At 42.1% G+C, this 17185-nt stretch overlaps 1 protein-coding gene across 1 annotated transcript; it reads right to left on the bottom strand.

The window, feature by feature from the left end:
• Positions 1-669: 669 nt before the first annotated feature.
• On the bottom strand, positions 670-15721 carry ahi1 (Abelson helper integration site 1). The gene is made up of 27 exons (XM_080850777.1): positions 15618-15721; positions 14839-14922; positions 14289-14398; positions 13544-14109; positions 12711-12829; positions 12401-12587; positions 11905-12097; positions 10984-11079; positions 10655-10840; positions 10349-10492; positions 9892-10024; positions 9521-9644; positions 9077-9306; positions 8781-8887; positions 8430-8548; positions 7831-7961; positions 7322-7462; positions 6853-7025; positions 6702-6747; positions 6372-6409; positions 5818-5935; positions 5330-5388; positions 4522-4587; positions 4161-4323; positions 3839-3930; positions 3417-3496; positions 670-1511 (listed from the first exon to the last, which is right to left on the bottom strand). The coding sequence occupies exons 2-27, from the start codon at positions 14846-14848 to the stop codon at positions 1334-1336; spliced, it is 3609 nt and encodes a 1202-aa protein (XP_080706903.1). The 5' UTR covers positions 14849-14922; positions 15618-15721; the 3' UTR covers positions 670-1333.
• Positions 15722-17185: the final 1464 nt, after the last annotated feature.

Here is a 17185-nt window from a genome sequence, read left to right as displayed (position 1 = left end):
CTTTTTAATCAAAGAGGCTCTAAATTATGTAATATCTAATAATGTTTGCTACCTACTGTAAATTAGCTTTTATTTTTTACATCCATTGCGTTCATGTCTAAGAACAATCTGTAACATAAAATCAGTTTATAGAAAGATGCTTTCTATCACTTGTGATTTGCTTCCTGTCTCTTGTTTTCCAAATGTTTCCATTTTCAGGTCAACTATATCATTCATATTGGGGGGCAATCATATCGTTTCATTTATAATATTGAGCATATGTTGTTAGGCTTACTTTTGTGATGTTCAAGCTGACCCATGTGAATGCAAGGGAAGATCTACATGAAGTTAACGGCTTTAAACCCATGATGAGCGATAGAATAAACATCAACTAGACATGACTTAAAATATTTTAGTGTAAACTGCAAATGCAAATCATTTCTGTGAATAACACATTTATTGCACGTTGACACATTTATATGCACGTTGATATGATACAGACCATAAACATAGCTTCAAAGAAATTATGTGTATTCACAATCACATATAAATAGTATTAAACAGAACACTTTACACAGACAGTTACAAAATACATCCTACAAAAATCGTGTACGCATGAATAAAGCAGATCTCTTGGCAACACTACTCATAAAATCTTAATTTGGTACAAAAATACATTCAGTTTAAGTTGGCCGAACAAACAAGTGAGAACACACTCATAACCATATTACCTGTAGGCTCGGCCCTTTAGCTGGGAGTTCAGTGAAGGCCTCCCCTCCTGATACTTTCTGTGATGACCCTCAAATATGAGTTAAACAGCGCCACCCAGAGTAGACACAATGCCCACATCCCTGCAGGACACTCAGTGTTTCTGAGGAACCTGTGGCACCATTACTACTTCCTCTCAACTGTTCTTGTATGAAATCTATTTAATGTCAAAATATCCATCTTAAGACCTGTCTATCACTGGCCAGCAGGTTTGTAAATAAAGCTCATTACCTTTTAAAAGTACAAATTAATGTTTACCTACAATTTGTCATAGTGTGCGTTGACTACATTTTCTAAATCTTCAGACAAAGTTGTGCAGTAAAAAATATTTTAAAAATAATGTATGGTGAGGACACAGGTTCGATTCCGACCTGCTGTCATTTCTCCTGTCAACTCCCCACCTCTTCTCCCTCTCATTTCCTGTCCCATTCTTCACTGCTCTATCGATTAAAGGCACAAAAGCCCAAAAATAAATCTTTTTAAAAAAATAAAATAAAATAATAATAATAATAATGTATGGTTTCCTGAGAGGGAGAACAGTTTTTGGAGGCATAGCTCATCAGAGGTGTCACCCTCCCTCGTCACCTTATTGTGTACTCGCCCCTGTGGAGCTTGGGTTGGGTTCAAAAGCCTCATTGGACGTCCCTAATGGTGGGAGGGGCCTCCTCCTGCGGCTTCCTGTCCGCGGGCCCTCGGAATCAGAGGATGCCGTGACGGCTTCCCGCCTTTTCACCTTCTTCTTCATCATCTTCTTGCCTTTAATTCTGAGAGGAACAGATCTGCAAATGTCACTCCTCTGCATACAGTGCCACTTGAAAGTATGTGAACCCCTTGAGCACTTAAGCGTTTTCTGTTGTTTTACCATGATTTTTCATTTTTTTTATCACCAATTTTCCATAGATGAAATGTCAGGTTTATGTTTATCATTTGCATGTACTTGTTTAGAGGAAATTGTTTGAGAAGCTGAAAAACTACATGAAACATGGAATTAGTCCATTTCAAAAGTAAGTGAACCCCCAGCTGAATTGATAAAGTCAAGCAGGTAACAGATTCAGTGAAACTTATTTGGGTGAATAATTAGTCAATTGAGCAAACCGATCATCTGAGACATCCTTAGGGAAAGGTTTGGGCAACACAGATTAAAAGAGAGAGGAAACCAACCAAACTACTGTAGTGCCAAGGTGTACCCACACAGATCAACAATGCCGAGAGGAAACGAGATATCCGAGAACATCAGGAAGAAGGTACTGACAGCCCATCAGTCTTGGGAAAGCTATAAGACCATCTCCAAAAGATTCCAGCTCCATCCATCCATCCAAGACAAATAATTTTGAAATGGAGGGCATTCAACATGACCGCATCTCTGCCTAGAAGTGGACGCCCATCAAGACCATCACCAAGAAGCACCAGAAGAAGAATAAATCAGGTAAAAGTCAACCCACACATCACCTCTAAAGAGTTTCGGACCTCTCTGGCAGCATCTGGGGTAAATGTACATGGGTCTACAATCAGACGAAAATTGTTGGTTTTGATCGTGACAAAATAATTCTATCTCGGACTCATCTGTTTAAAGAAGGGACTTCCAGAAGGCCTTTGGTTTATCCAAGTGCTCTCGGGCAAAGTTGAAACGGGCAGTTTTGTTCTTTCTTGAGAGCAGAGGCTTCCTTCTAGCAACCCGATCATGAATGTCATGTCTATTCAATTTTCGTCTGATTGTAGACCCATGTACATTTACCCCAGATGCTGCCAGAGAGGTCTGAAACTCTTTAGAGGTGATGTGTGGTTTGACTTTTACCTGATTTATTCTTCTTCTGGTGCTTCTTGGCGATGGTCTTGATGGGCGTCCACTTCTAGGCAGAGATGCGGTCATGTTGAATGCCCTCCATTTCAAAATTATTTGTCTTGGATGGATGGATGGAGCTGGAATCTTTTGGAGATGGTCTTATAGCTTTCCCAAGACTGATGGGCTGTCAGAACCTTCTCCCTGATTTTCTCGGATATCTCGTTTCCTTTCGGCATTGTTGATCTGTGTGGGTACACCTTGGCACTACAGTAGTTTGGTTGGTTTCCTCCCTCTTTTAATCTGTGTTGCCCAAACCTTTCCCTAAGGATGTCTCAGATGATCGGTTTGCTTAATTGACTAATTAAGCACCCAAATAAGTTTCACTGAATCTGTTACCTGCTTGACTTTACCAATTCAGCTGGGGGTTCACTTACTTTTGAAATGGACTAATTCCATGTTTCATGTAGTCTTTTGGCTACTCAAACAATTCCCTCTAAAAAAAGTACATGCAAATGATAAACATAAACCTGGCATTCCTTCTATGGAAAATTGGTGATGAAAAAAATGAAAAATCATGGTAAAACAACAGAAAACTCCTAAGTGGTCAAGGGGTTCACATACTTTAAAGTGGCACTGTATATATCCAGATCTACAGATATCAGCAACACATCTTGGTATTTTAAACAGTCTCACATCAATACCCAGTATCTATACACATTACCACATCTATACATATCCACAAGATCACCAACTAAACAGGTCTCGTCCCACCCAAAGCAGGCAGATCAGATGTGACCAGATCAAAACAGCCTTACCCTGACCTACAGAAGACATTTCAAGAGCATAATCAGGCAAACAAGATCAGCAGACGTCCATGCAGACTCACCTGCTCGAGGGCTGCTCAGGATCGGTGTCTTGCTCAGAGAGGATCCTCAGCTCACCCGAGCCACTGATGGCCGCTGACATCTGCGGCAAACATTTAGGGGGGATTTAGATAGATAAACTTTTATTAATCCCGTGAGGGAAATTCAATTATCAAAGCAGCAAGGTAGTAAGAATAGGATTCAAGTATATTCATAAACATAAGAAGAAGAAAAAAATTATAATATGCAATTTCAGTGTTTCTAAATTTAGCAATCATCATAACGCTAGCACAACATTTTTTTTTTTCAGGGGAAAGAAATCTGTTGTATCCAGCAAGACAAAGAATAAGAGCAGAGCTGGAGAGCAGAGGGATAAGGGGGATCAGTCCAACAGCGCGGGATGGCAAAATCAACTGAAGGGACTGTTAGGAACATTAGGCTTTACCCTGGTCGGTGTTGCTCTCTCTGATAGCGCCCCCTCTTGCTGGACCATGGGCTGTGCATCAATGACCTGTGACAGCTCCTCATCAAAGGTCTCTGAGAAGGGGTGAAAACAGAGAGCCGAAAGGGAGGTGCAGACGAGAGAGACAGAGAGAGAGAGAGAGAGCGAGCGAGAGAGAGGTCACGATTAATGGTATATCCCCTTTTTATGTTTGGAATCTGAATCTCTCCTGTTAAAAGCACTCATTGCACCACAGAGAACGGTGTATAGAGCAACATTATATTTGGTTGGTTCAGCCGAACATCTGCCAAGGGGACGGACTCACTCTCGTCCACCACGTAGGTGGCGGGGAAGTAACCCTGTTGACCACTGGCCAGATGGCCAAACCACCAGCTGTCGTTGTCTTTGTACAGCACGTTGATGATATCGCCCCGCCGCACCGTCAGCTCATCGGAGCGGTTCGCCGTGTAGTCGTACAGGGACACGACCTGCAGTGGGGGACAGGAGTGCTGTATGAGGGGAGGGGTCGTGTTCCACACACAGTGGAGCCGCCGCCACAGCAGCATGTAGTTGAACTGGACTAAGATATCAAACTACTAGAAATGCTAGAGTACTAGAGATGAGTGCAATGTCATAAAATATTAACAGTATTTGAACACAAAAATTATTATGTGATGAGGTCATACCGTTTGCCGTACAGGAACGTCTGCGTCTACTGACAGGTTTGATGACTCAGGAAATCCAGCGCTTCCCTGAGAAAAAAGAAAATAAAGTCAGGCTCATTGGCTTGGTTCTACTGTATACAAAAAATGCATTGGGGAGATCTGGATGACTCAAGCATTACTCCTGCATTCTAAATTAGCAATACAGCACCGATTACGTTCTTGGTAAGCTTCCCTCATGGTATTGCATAGGGGTGGGGGGGGGGGGGGAAATCGATTTTTCTCGATTCTCTCTAAAACGATTCTGTCTCGATTCAGAAAAGTTTATAATCGATTTTGAAATTTAAAAATCAAATGATTTAAAAGTCGAAATGCATCGAAAATCGTTTTATCGATTTAGAATTGATAATCGATAATTGGTTTAAAATCAATTCTAAACCGATAAAACGATTATCGATGCATTTCCACTTTTAAATAATTTGAGTTTGCAACTGAGAGTCTAAAATCACTTCCTACTTTGTGTTTGATAATTAAAGAAAATCAACAGATGAATTACCTTCTCTATTTTCTTTATTAGAGAAAAAGCTTTTTCTTGTCACATTTTTGACTTTCTATGAGCAATGCAATAATCGATGCAGCTTGCATTTCAACATAAAATGGATGTGTAAAAAAAACATTTTATTGTTATTTTTTATTACAAAATCGATTTAAAATCGATAATCGATTTATAATCGAATCGTTGACCTCTGAATCGGAATCGAATCGTGAGGTGCGAAGAGATTCCCACCCCTAGTATTGCATATCAGTTCAGGAACAGGCCTTTTAAACTCACCCTCATGAGCATCAAAGAAGGAGTGTGTCTGAGAGACTGGCCCACTGGACTGAACCCTCCTGCAAACAGCATGAGAGACTCTTCAGTGATGATGGCCTACAACCTTACATACGGACTTAAATGTTAGCTACGCTCTCCCCATCCCTGAGGGAAGTACATGCAAACACGCTTCTGTAGCAGTGAATCATACATGCAAACACGCTTAGCTGTAGCAGTGAATCATACATGCAAACACGCTTAGCTGTAGCAGTGAATCATGGGTGTGTGAGTGATGGAAGACATCAGTAAGTACCAAGTGGGGAGTAGCAGCACATCACTATGTTTGAGGGAGTGTGAGTGTGTGTGTATGATTTTCTGCTTGTTTGTGTGTGTGTGTGGGTGTGTGTGTGTGTGTGTGTGTGTGTGTGTGTGTGATTTTCTGTGTGCTTGTGTGTGTGTGTGTGTGTGTGTGAGAGATTAGTGATTAGAGATAAGTCAAAGGAACTCACGGCCTTGTGTGGCAGCGGCCGCCTGAGGGAGGAGTTGAGCTGCCAGCGGGACTGAGAGCTGCAGCTGAGAGTGTGGAGAGAGAAAAGCAGGGGGAGGCAGAGATGCGCCCAGTCCCATCTACAAGACAGACAAAAAAGATCAGACACCCAACACACGCCACCTCCCAAAACACTAGCTGTACAATACTTAAGCAGTTCTTTTTCGAAAAGATCTCAGCAGATGGTCTTTGCAGTGGTTCTCAAACTGTGGCTCCCTTTGGTGGTACTCAATTTTTTCAGTTTTCAATTTTTTATGACTAGGATATTAATCATTAAATATATATAAAACATCATTAAAACAACTAGATTCCTATAATTAAAGTTTGTTTTTTATCTGAGCCATGCTCATTCTCCTGATCAGGCATTACAGTGAGGTAATAACACAATGAGTTCCTATCGCACGGCATGCTACTGAAGGTCAATGACAGGTACAATGGTGGTCTACGTCATACAGTCTGGCATTCTAATGTACAAGCTGCAGCATGTGGAAGAAAAACAATAACAGTGATACGTGCCTCTTGGGCGAGACTCCTCCCCATGTTGGACAGCCCCCCTACAGGACCCAAATAAGCAAGCAAGAGATGAGATTAATTAAAGAATCACAAACCTCATATGAACACTTCCTTTTTTCTTCATTTTGTAGTAAATGTAGTAAAAGTAAAACACTTAATAAGCTTATGTTAATAAATAAGCAATAACTTAATATACAAGAACTTTCCCTACTATGAAGACTGCTGTCATTTCACCAACATGGAACTTTTAACACCATTATAGTCCATAAATACACATATGTGACACTGTATTCATTCGTCATATGCGTCATATGCTATCCAAGTTAGCAATACCTTGGTTATAGAGAAAGTTTGCTCCAGCTGTGTTTCGATATGGCTCCTGTAACGAACAGAGCAGATTAGAAAACAGTGCGGCTATTAATACCTGTATGACACGGTCAGAAAATACAGAGTCATGTTGGGTTTGCATGGAGCGTGGTCATACCCGAACAGAGTCCAGTGTCTCCTGGAGACGCTGCAGCTTGAGGGAGACTCGGGCGGCGCTGGCAAAGCGATCCATGGCCGAGGCGCTGGGGTCCTCGAATGCCGCCAGGTTCATGTTGTCCGCCGGACCAGTTTTGCTCAGGGCCTTCATGCCCTCCACCTCCAGCTGGGCCACTGCACATAGACAAACACAAAAGATCCTGACGCCATTACAACCTTGGCACAACAGCACACATTTTGCAATACAAGATGTCACCAGGGCTAAATTGAGTCGAGTTAATATACGCTGTGCTGTTGTGCTCTAAGCTCTACACTTGTTCACACTCTGATTTATTGGTTTTGCTCCTATGCCTTTACATGAGCAGATAGATTGTGTACCATGCTGTGTACCATGCTGTGTACTATGCGTACTACGCGCACATCTTGTACAGACAGGAGCGAATCTGTTGCATTGTGGATTCAGCTCTTACCTTTGTGGTCATATAGGTACAGGTGGACGGGCTGGCTTTGGCCATAGGCACAGAAAGCCACCATGTTCTCATGTGGGTGAAAAACGGCAGTCCTTAAAGCAGTGGGATAACTGAGCTCAGAGTACACCGCCACTTGGTCCCCTACACACACACACACACACACACACACACACACACACACACACACACACACACACACACACACACACACACACACACACACACACACACACACACACACACACACACACACACACACACACACACACACACACTCCACTGTTAAAACATTGCTGTAATAATTTATTCGACAACTAACACATAGAGACAAACACATACAGTTACACAAGTTTAATGTGTATACAAATAGAGTATATATGCAGACTACAGGCAAGAAAATGTCAATGTTAACAGACACTAGAATCTGTGTGTGTGTGTGTGTGCCAATGTGTGCCCAGTGTACCGTGGTGTGAGACAGTAAATACAGTGTATTGTATTTGCCAGCTCACCAGTCTCGGCATTCCACACGTAGGCCAGGCCATCCTCACTCCCGGAGAAGATGAAGCTACCGCAGGGCGTGAGGGTGCTCTGGATCCTCTCCCGGTAGTTTGTAGCACCAGTGAACTTCTTCACTGCCAGTCTGACGAGCACAAACAAACAAAACCACAATACACATCAATCCACAGCAGCCTGAGGCATCAGGTCCAGCCCTATCATCTTATAGAGACTTTCAGACCATAAGACAATGTTGAATGCTGAACCACCTTGAGATCAGATGCCACTATTTACTGACACTGAATTGGAACATTTATCACAGGATCAAAGTCGAAGGATTTGATAAGTCAAATCATAGCATTATTTGAGATAATAGTGAGTATATTTATTTCAGATTAGGTTTGGTGGACTTTTTTTTTTATCTCACACGCATATACACCACATAACGAATATGGATTTTTTTTTAAATTGAAAGCAAATTAAGAGATTTTACTATTGCTGTTTTCCATCTAAAGAAATTAATGAATAAATTAATGAGGTCTGGCAGGCTTAATTAATTAATACAAATAAAATGAGAATAATTATAAAATGCGTGCTACAAATCTACACATACAATCTCAAATCCATAACACGGATGGTGCTGTCTTTGGATTGGATCAGGAGACGGCGCCCATTGGGGTGCACTTCTAGACTGTTTATGGGGACTCCTTCCAGGTCAGCTTCTTTGATCTCCTACACCAAAAACAAAGAGGATGTTGCATGAATACTTCATACCAGAGCAGGTATAGACCATGTAGCTAAACAGTTCTGACCCGGCATATCCAGCAGTACTATCCATTGTTAAGGCGTTTGCCATAACCTTTTGATCAACAACAGAGGATTCTGATCTGGCATCTGATTCAAAGCTAGAGAAGAGGTGCACGCCACTCAATCACAAGAGTGGTATCCATAGAAACAGACTCACCCTCTCAATCCCCCAGTAGCGAGTTGGAAAAGGGTTGGATTTGTCACCCACGGTTACATTCCACTCTATGATGACGCCTGCGTTGTCCCCAGAAAACATCCGGCAGCCTGAAACACCAAATTCAGAGATTTTAATCAGATACACCTCCTTGCCAATTGGCCTATTTCAATACAAAGAGCACTGAACAAATATCAACTTCAACATAGACAGAACACAAACATAGCCCTAACCACATACATGGACCTAACATCTCACAAAGGTGCTGACAGCCGGGGCAGTATCAAGCTGCCTTGTACCTTCTTGGTCGAAACACAGGGCATTGACGAAGGCCTTGTGGCCCTCACACTCGGTCAGAAGGTGGCCGTTGACATCCTCCACATCCACGTCCCAAACCCTGAGCAGGCAGTCAAAGCCACCCGTCACCACCAGATTCTGTGCGGAGGGGTGGAACTGGGCACAGTAGAGGAAGCAGGGGTGGGGCAGGATCTTCTGAGCCATGCTCTCAAACCCCTCTACATCCCACAACCTGAAACAGAGACAGGTGATTGGCTGAGGACACCGCTGATTGGTTCTCCAAAAGCTCATGGGATCGTGACCCTTAAAGAAGGTCATGTTTATAGTAGAGTATGATTACAGAGCACTCAGATCAACAGACAGTTGTGCCTGCACTCAGTGCCATTGAGCTTGCCATACTTTACGCATCTCTGTATTGTACTTTGACTCAGGAAGCAGCACTTTACCTGACTGTTCCATCTGAGGATGTAGACAGCAGACTGCAGTCATCTGTAGACCAGCACAGGTCATACACGAGGCTCAAGTGGCCATTGAAGGAAGTCAGGACTTTACCAGAAGGAATCTCATACACTGACAAACAGACAAAACAATACTTTTAGAAGACTCATCAGTACTTCAGAAATGAGTCTCACTAAGCACTTACTTTAATATGAACATGGCACTTTTAAAAGTGGCTACTCAGAACAGGCTCTGGGCTGTAAGTGCAGCCTTAAGCCATAATGTTTAAAAAAATAGGTTAAAGCTGCTTCCCCTTTGCCTTCGAAAGTAAAAGAAACTACACTGCCCTCCCTGTACATCTACGCCCCGGTTTCCTCACCAACGACAGGGTAAGCGTCTCTGTCTGCACAGGCGGCTGCCAGCATGAGGCCATCATGGGAGAAGCGCAGGGTGAAGCAGCCCATCTGCCCCCCTCGGAACGCCAGCATGGGCTTGTTGGGAATCCGGCACACCTGCAGGAACGCACATTACAGTCACTATCCAGACACAGAATTGTGGGTATCACAGAGAACTTGTGTGCTCTTCTGACGGTAGGAAACCCCACCATTCACAGGCGAAAGAACCATCCTACAAATGCAGGACTGTTAAGGTTGACTGTTGAGACTTCTTAATATACTTTTTATTTCAACTTGTCCAGGTAAGGATATATTCAGACCTTAATGCTGTCATCATTTTTAAACAGAAGTCACATAACCACATCCCTAACTCTGCATGTTTAATCAGTCCATAAAAACAGTATGTTTCACTGTAATGCTTGAAATGATATGATGACTGACCTGTCCAGGCAGGCGATTCCATTTGATGATTTTGCTGTCCAGCTGGGTGTTGGTCCGCCTAGTGATCTCACTTTGCAGCTCGCTGTAGGAGGTGCTGCCCCGCTCCTGTTGTAGGGCCATCATGGAGCGCATGCTGGGATCCACCTGTGGTATAAAACACACACACACACACACACACACACACACACACACACACACACACACACACACACACACAGGTCAGCTTATCCAAGTCCCATAGAGTTCAGAGGCATCCTTTACATACAGCCTGTATGTCCATTAATCAACACTCTCTGCATTACGTACATGGTCAGGGAGCTTGAGACCTTTCACAGTGATGTAGAGGGTGGAGGCGTATCTTGTCCTGGGGAATTTCCGCCACCACTCCACCACCTCAATGGTGTTGGGCATCTTCTTGGCCCTGGGGGGAACACTGTAGAGCTGCAGCCTCAGCCTGCTATCAATGTTCATGACTCCATTGGTTCCTACAAGCTGGAGGGAGAAGAAACGAGCCATAAAACGAGACTTGAAATCCACCAATTAAATTGCTGGTCAGTTCTCTTGATAAGCCCTCTGAATAAATAAACAACTGACAAAAATGAAAAGAATAGTTAGAATAGTAAAAGAATAATTACCTTTAAAAAGGCCCAAGCTATTTTTCTGAATCCTCGTTCATGCTGATCAGCATTTGTATGAGCTCTTGCCTCCTCCATGCTCATGAAATCCAGGATCTAAAAACAGAGGTGACAGACCATCACAAGGGAATACACACTTAATTTACAAGATTTGAATGATGCGCTCCATTCACTATCAGTTCCTCTTCAGGTATGAGTTACTGGTTTATAGGGACAGGGGTTGCAAAGACCACTACACCCTATTTGAAGTATTCGTGTTTGGAATTATTCTACCATTAGAATAGAATAGAATAGAATATATTTATTTGTCATTGCAGAAGTGCAACGAAATTGAGGTGGCAGCTCTCAGACTTCAGTGCACTCACACATCTTAGAGAGACAAAAGGCCAAACTGACAAAGATAAATGGTTAAACACTCCTTTATTCGATTCTCGAACAGAAATTGAGTGATAATGATTAGGATCAATCGAGTCTTAACTTCAGTGTTTCCCCTACAATGATATTAGGGTGGCGGCCCGCCCCCCCAACGGCCCCGCCCGCCCCCCCTGGAAGGTCAAGTAAAAAATATATATATATATATATATTATTTTTTTTTTTTTTTTTATATAGATATAGCGCCAGATCACAAAATAAGTAATTTAAGGTAACCTTTATCATAAAACATGTAAAATTATACTTATTGACTGCTGTCATTCAAAGAAACACATGAAAATCATAATTCATTTAAGTGTTTGTGTCCGTGTCCGCTGCCGCGGCGCTGCGGCACGCCGCGCCCCTGCCGCCGTGCCCCTCCCCCCCCCCCCCCCCCCCCCCCCCCCCCCCAAGCTGTAAACCTAGGGGAAACACTGAACTTGTTTGTCAATCCTCCGGTAACGGTCACGATCTCTTCACCACAGGGTGTCAACTCATGGTCAAACTCACCTCGAAAAACAGGATCACCCTTGGCGCCTCACGCTCTTCCTGCAGGAGGTAGCCAAAGCGCTCGTTAAAGATGATCTGCTCCTCCCACTCAGGTACGGTGGATTTTCGCTTTTTGAAGTCGAAGGGCTGAGTCATGATGGGCAGGATGTGGTCCACACTGTCACGCTCATAGAAGGAGGAGACTGGCCGGTTCCTGTGGAGAGGGGATTGGGGGTGAGTCTTAAAAAGCGTTCTGGCCAAAGGCCTTCATCAGTGTGTGGCTAAAATAGAGAATAAAATAAGCAATTCCAAGACACCATACTTTATGTGATGATCTTTCATCCAAACAATTGATACAAAAATGTAAAGGTATTTCACACTGCCAATTCGTATTTGTTAGTGCTTGATAGATGCACAAACGGGGAGTTGCATTGGGTTGTTCCAGTAAAGGAGCTTTGCTTAGATTATTTAAAATAAATAATAAGTGTCACTGATCAGAATCAGAGAAGAGACTTACGCGTCCTCCTTCTTCACATACTGGTTGGTCGCTTCATCCACCACATGCACCTTCACCATGGGGTGAGACACCAGCAGGTCTGTCTTCAGCCGGTCAGAGCGGTGAATGTAGACTCCCAACACCAGGCTGTCATCAAACATGGAACGTGCGGGGAGATCGATCTCTGTCTGGCTATCCTCAGTCAGTACTGCCAAATGAGCACAGAGATCTCAGTCGATCACTCATCAATCATATCACAAAGAGAGGAACTCTAAAACACTGAGACAAGTGGGATGACACATGACCTCTTCAGGCAGTTACTAATTTCTACCTTCTTTTCTTTTCTTCTTCTTCTTGCCTTTGGCCTTGAGCGATTCTACGTTGGCCTCGGTAACCTCCTGGTCAGACTGCCAAAGCTTCCTGCTCTCTTGAGCATCCTCCTGCAGGGCACTGCTTTCAAGAGAATCAGAAATGGATCAGTACAACTTTTTATACAAATATTAGATTTCTGTATAGCATTCAAATTGAACATGAACAAAGATCTGCTGTTGTGTAACAGTGAAGGAAAGTGATGCCTAGAGGCTAGATATTGTTAATGGAAAATGGCAATTCTTTAGTTATAAAAAAAGTACTTAGTATCTGCCCAAAAATAACTCTACTAAACAATTAAGAGGTCACTACTTATGTTCTGCCAGAGTAAAATGATCCTGGTTTCCCATCCAACTTTTTAAAGCTAATTTTCAACTTTACATTTTTAGAATAGGGAATCCCCAGTGAAAACGCTTGAAATGTGCATGAAATCTTATATATCATAAATCAAATATAAAATTGATTCACTAAAAGGGGGTGGATTAACTAAGCCTACCAATTCACATAAGGTAACATGTGACTGACATTGATGAAAATGGGTTTACTGACACGGTGCCCTGACAACCTCAGGTTATGAACCCACCACAGCTGTCACAACTTCTCTCTTTATTCCATTTTGAATGCACTTAACAGAGATGATGGAAACTAATGACTGCGCTTAAAAAAGTAAATTGATCGGATAGAAATCCAGCCTTTTGCGATTATATCAACACACCCCACATATAGTTTCTAAGTGTACACAAGTGAACCTCTGTACTGAATATTTCCCCCAACACTTTTCCTGCTCAATCTTACCTGATCTCCCCCTCAGTCGACTTCAGCTGTTTCTTCTTCTTCCTCTTCTTGCCCAGCTCATTGTTAAGCATGCCCTCTGCTCTGGTGGTAAAGCTGGGGCCTGCTGCTGCTCTCAGTGAGAGCGCCTCCTCCTGGCGGAGTTGCTGCTGATACTCCTGCAGGAGCTCATCGTCTGCATCCACCCCTCCTCTCGCCCCCTCTTCTTCTTTGATCCTCCCTTTCTTCGCTTGTTTGCCTTTCCTTTTACCCCCCTCATCGTACACCGGAGCTGCGTTCAACTCTGACCTCCTGGTATTCCAATCGTCCTGGTCACTGATCCGGGCTACATCGTGGCTGGGAGGTACTGGCAAGTTCCTCTTGCTGTTCTTCTTCTTGACTCTGGGGAGGACGGGTTGGCCGTAGGCGCTGCTGCTAACGACGTTGGCTTTCTCGGACACCTCCCACTCCCGGCGTTTGTTCTTGGTATAGCGAGGGCTGCCCTGTGCTGGGTCGAAGGTGTTATGGAGGATGGTCTCATGGTCCTCTGTGCCTTTGGTCAAATCAAGGTTTTTCTTTAAGGTTTCAAGCTAAGAGGTAGAGACAATAAGGAAGATATATCAACCAAAACTGTGATTACAATGAAGATATGTTTATTTAAAGTATTAAATATGTTTTCTGGACATATATGTCCAGTACAATGCAAGAGGAGAAGGATGGTTGAGAACATACTGAAAATAATATTCACATCTTAATGAAATAGACATACCACAATATTTTCCTGGAGCTCATCAGGTTTCTTTTTCACCTTCTTCTTCACCACAGGAGGAATGTCATACTTCTTAAAGACTCCATCAAGCCTCTCTTTCATCTCAAGCTCTACAGTGGATCAAAAAAGTCATTTGGAATATCTCCTATGTGACAGCAGAATCTCTGACAAGAGTGTAGTAAGATTAGTTGGCCTACTATGGAAAAGCTCAACAAAACAGTCAAATTGTTTTAGTGACAGAAAAAGCTAAAGATGGTAGATTTCAGGGGGTAGGACTCAGAAAGTTCTAACTTTGGAGGTAGAAGCTATCATCTTAATTATTACTTGATTGAATAACGTGGACGTGGCTCTTGGGTACTACCCAACTGCTCCGCTGAAACTATGCATCCGCAAAGGCAGGCATTATAGGAAAGGCTGCAGAAGTAAAGCTGACTCATTTCAAAAAATTTTAATGCAATGCAGATATGCTTGGACGCAAAATCATTCCAACACGCCCTAATCTCCCTTCACAAAAAAAATACATTTATAACGACACATGATGAACACTTACCAACCGGCATTCTCAAATACAAGGCCAACCATACTGCAACAAAATCCAAGAATCTTCGCTACCATGGATAATTCAGTGTATGGCCTGAAATGGTAACAGTAAATCTTAAATAAACGTGTTCAGCCTAAAACACGTTTGATATGATATTACTATTGCTTTCTATCGTTACTTACTTCTTTTATCCCTTGTTTAGGTAACTCACATTAACTACAGAGCGAACTAACAAATAGCAACTTTATGACTGAGCTAGCCAATTAACGTTACACCGCCTAACAGAACATTGATTACAAATAATATTTCACTCAATATACCCAAACTATGAAAAAGGCATTTATGACTAAGTATCGTTTGCATCTAGCTAACTCGGATAACGTTAGCTAAGTAAACAAGAAGATGAGGTTAACGTTATCCTGAACATAGTGCATTGATTTAACATTATACAGCTACATAGCACACTTTAATGTTAGCGTTTAGTCATAAGACACTTGACTTTCTCGTGTATCATGAATGATATACTTAACAATGTGAAGGGAATGGTGTTAGATGTTTTATGTGGTACCGTTAACCACCTTTAACTGTTCGTATAAGAGGCTATAATAACAAACAAACTCCTAGAGGAGTAGCTAGCTATCTCTAGGTTAGCCGAAGCTAAATTAGTGTAAGAAGCTTATACAGCTAACTGAAGAAGACAACACTTTAGGCTATGAATCAGAACTGAGCGGAAATAAATTCACGGAGAATAAGAGATGTATATGTGACGTTTGGTAAGTGCAATTTACCTGAGAATATGGCATGTGAAAGTCAGCAAAGGACTTGTTCGCTACTAGCTACATAGCTAGCTTAGTGGCAGTAATAACAACGCCAAGTTGGACCGTTGCGATGGTTTCACCCAAACAACATCAGTAGAAGCATGTCCTGGCACTAGGCTCCGACTACCAGATTTAAAATGGGTGGGGCGTAAAAGAGAAGAGGGCCAAAGAGAAACTGACTAGCGTCACCCAAGCCTATTAAAATCTTCTGTCATTGTCAAAAAATAACTTTGAAACATAATTGCGCTTCCAGTTCGCAATGCATAACACTATGGAGGATTATAGGGGCCAAAACTAAATAAATTATTAATTAAATAAATGAATGGTTAAATACTTGGATAAATACATAATTAGATAACAAAATGAATAAAATGAGACACTAAATATCTAAATGTTACATGTACTCGTGTGTGTATGTATATATATATTTACGTTTTCATGTGTTCACATTTATTTATTTATACTTACATTTATTACACCAGTCAATCTAGGATAGTCTAAATATATATTTTTAACCTGAAGGCTTTGCAGTAAAATTAATTGCATTGAAAAAATGTGCCAGCCACCTCCTGACAACTGCTGAGGTCACTATAAAGAAACAGCATAAAGATCCATGAAAGCTCTTTTCCGGTGTTGTCCCTAATGCTGACATGTCCTATCGTGAGTATGGAGGGGGTGGGTCTGGGATGAGCCTTCTGGAGGTGTTGTGCGCCAAATTCAACAATACACTGATGAAGGAAGGTCCCCACTTGACAAGTGAAATCTTCACGAGGGCATCTTTGTTGTTGTTGATGTTATTGCTAAGTATTTTATTTAGTAACAGTATGATGGTTGTAGTGTACCCTGTTGTTATAATTCAGGAATTGTTGAGCGTTTAATTCGGCGGGTCAAGGAGCACACATTCTTTGACTCAGTTATCCCCCTCCGGCTTTTTTAAAGCATTAATCAAATTTACACCGTGGCCTGTCTCCTCACAAATTATGAGAATGGGCCATTTGTAAAAGCATGGCCTATATATATATATGCACGCACATTTCAGACAAATGAGAAAGTTTAAAACATATTTGCGAGCTTACTTTGGAAACACTATCAGAAAATGTATATAAAGCTAACATGATAATAAGCATCTCTCCAGAAGTGTTGTCATTGTTCAAGCTAAGGATAAGACACCCACACAGGATAAGACACCAACACAGTATTAATGGGCTATTTTTTATTGCTCACCAATTCATGACCATTGTTTGGTAATGCTTCAAAGATCACATATAGCTCAATGTAACACTGACATCACTAGATCAGGCAAGATCCTGTATTTCAGGCTCTCAAATTTCATCTTTAACTTTCCTCTAAAATCAGCCACTGGGCAGATAAATCTAAATCCAAATGTAAAATCAGCTTAGGAATGAAAATTATTACAGGTAAGCTCCTGACCACATCTACAGTCATACTATGTTAATCTCTCTAATTTTTTCTTTTAAAGCATAGCCCTAGAGCATATGCAAGAGGAAAACATTATCAGAAGGGCAAAGGACAAAGCC

This window comes from Sprattus sprattus (assembly GCF_963457725.1).
Source record: "Sprattus sprattus genome assembly, chromosome: 13".
Classification (NCBI taxonomy): domain Eukaryota; kingdom Metazoa; phylum Chordata; class Actinopteri; order Clupeiformes; family Clupeidae; genus Sprattus; species Sprattus sprattus.
Note: the sequence above shows the minus strand (reverse complement) of the source record. Positions and strands in the feature narration are given on the sequence as shown.

Coding starts and splice junctions, on each gene's coding strand:
- ahi1 (XM_080850777.1), bottom strand. Junction 12,830..13,543: donor TCGACTGAGGGGGAGATCAG/GTAAGATTGAGC, acceptor TCTTGAAAGCAG/TGCCCTGCAGGAGGATGCTC. Junction 11,080..11,904: donor GGGTGATCCTGTTTTTCGAG/GTGAGTTTGACC, acceptor CTCTGTTTTTAG/ATCCTGGATTTCATGAGCAT.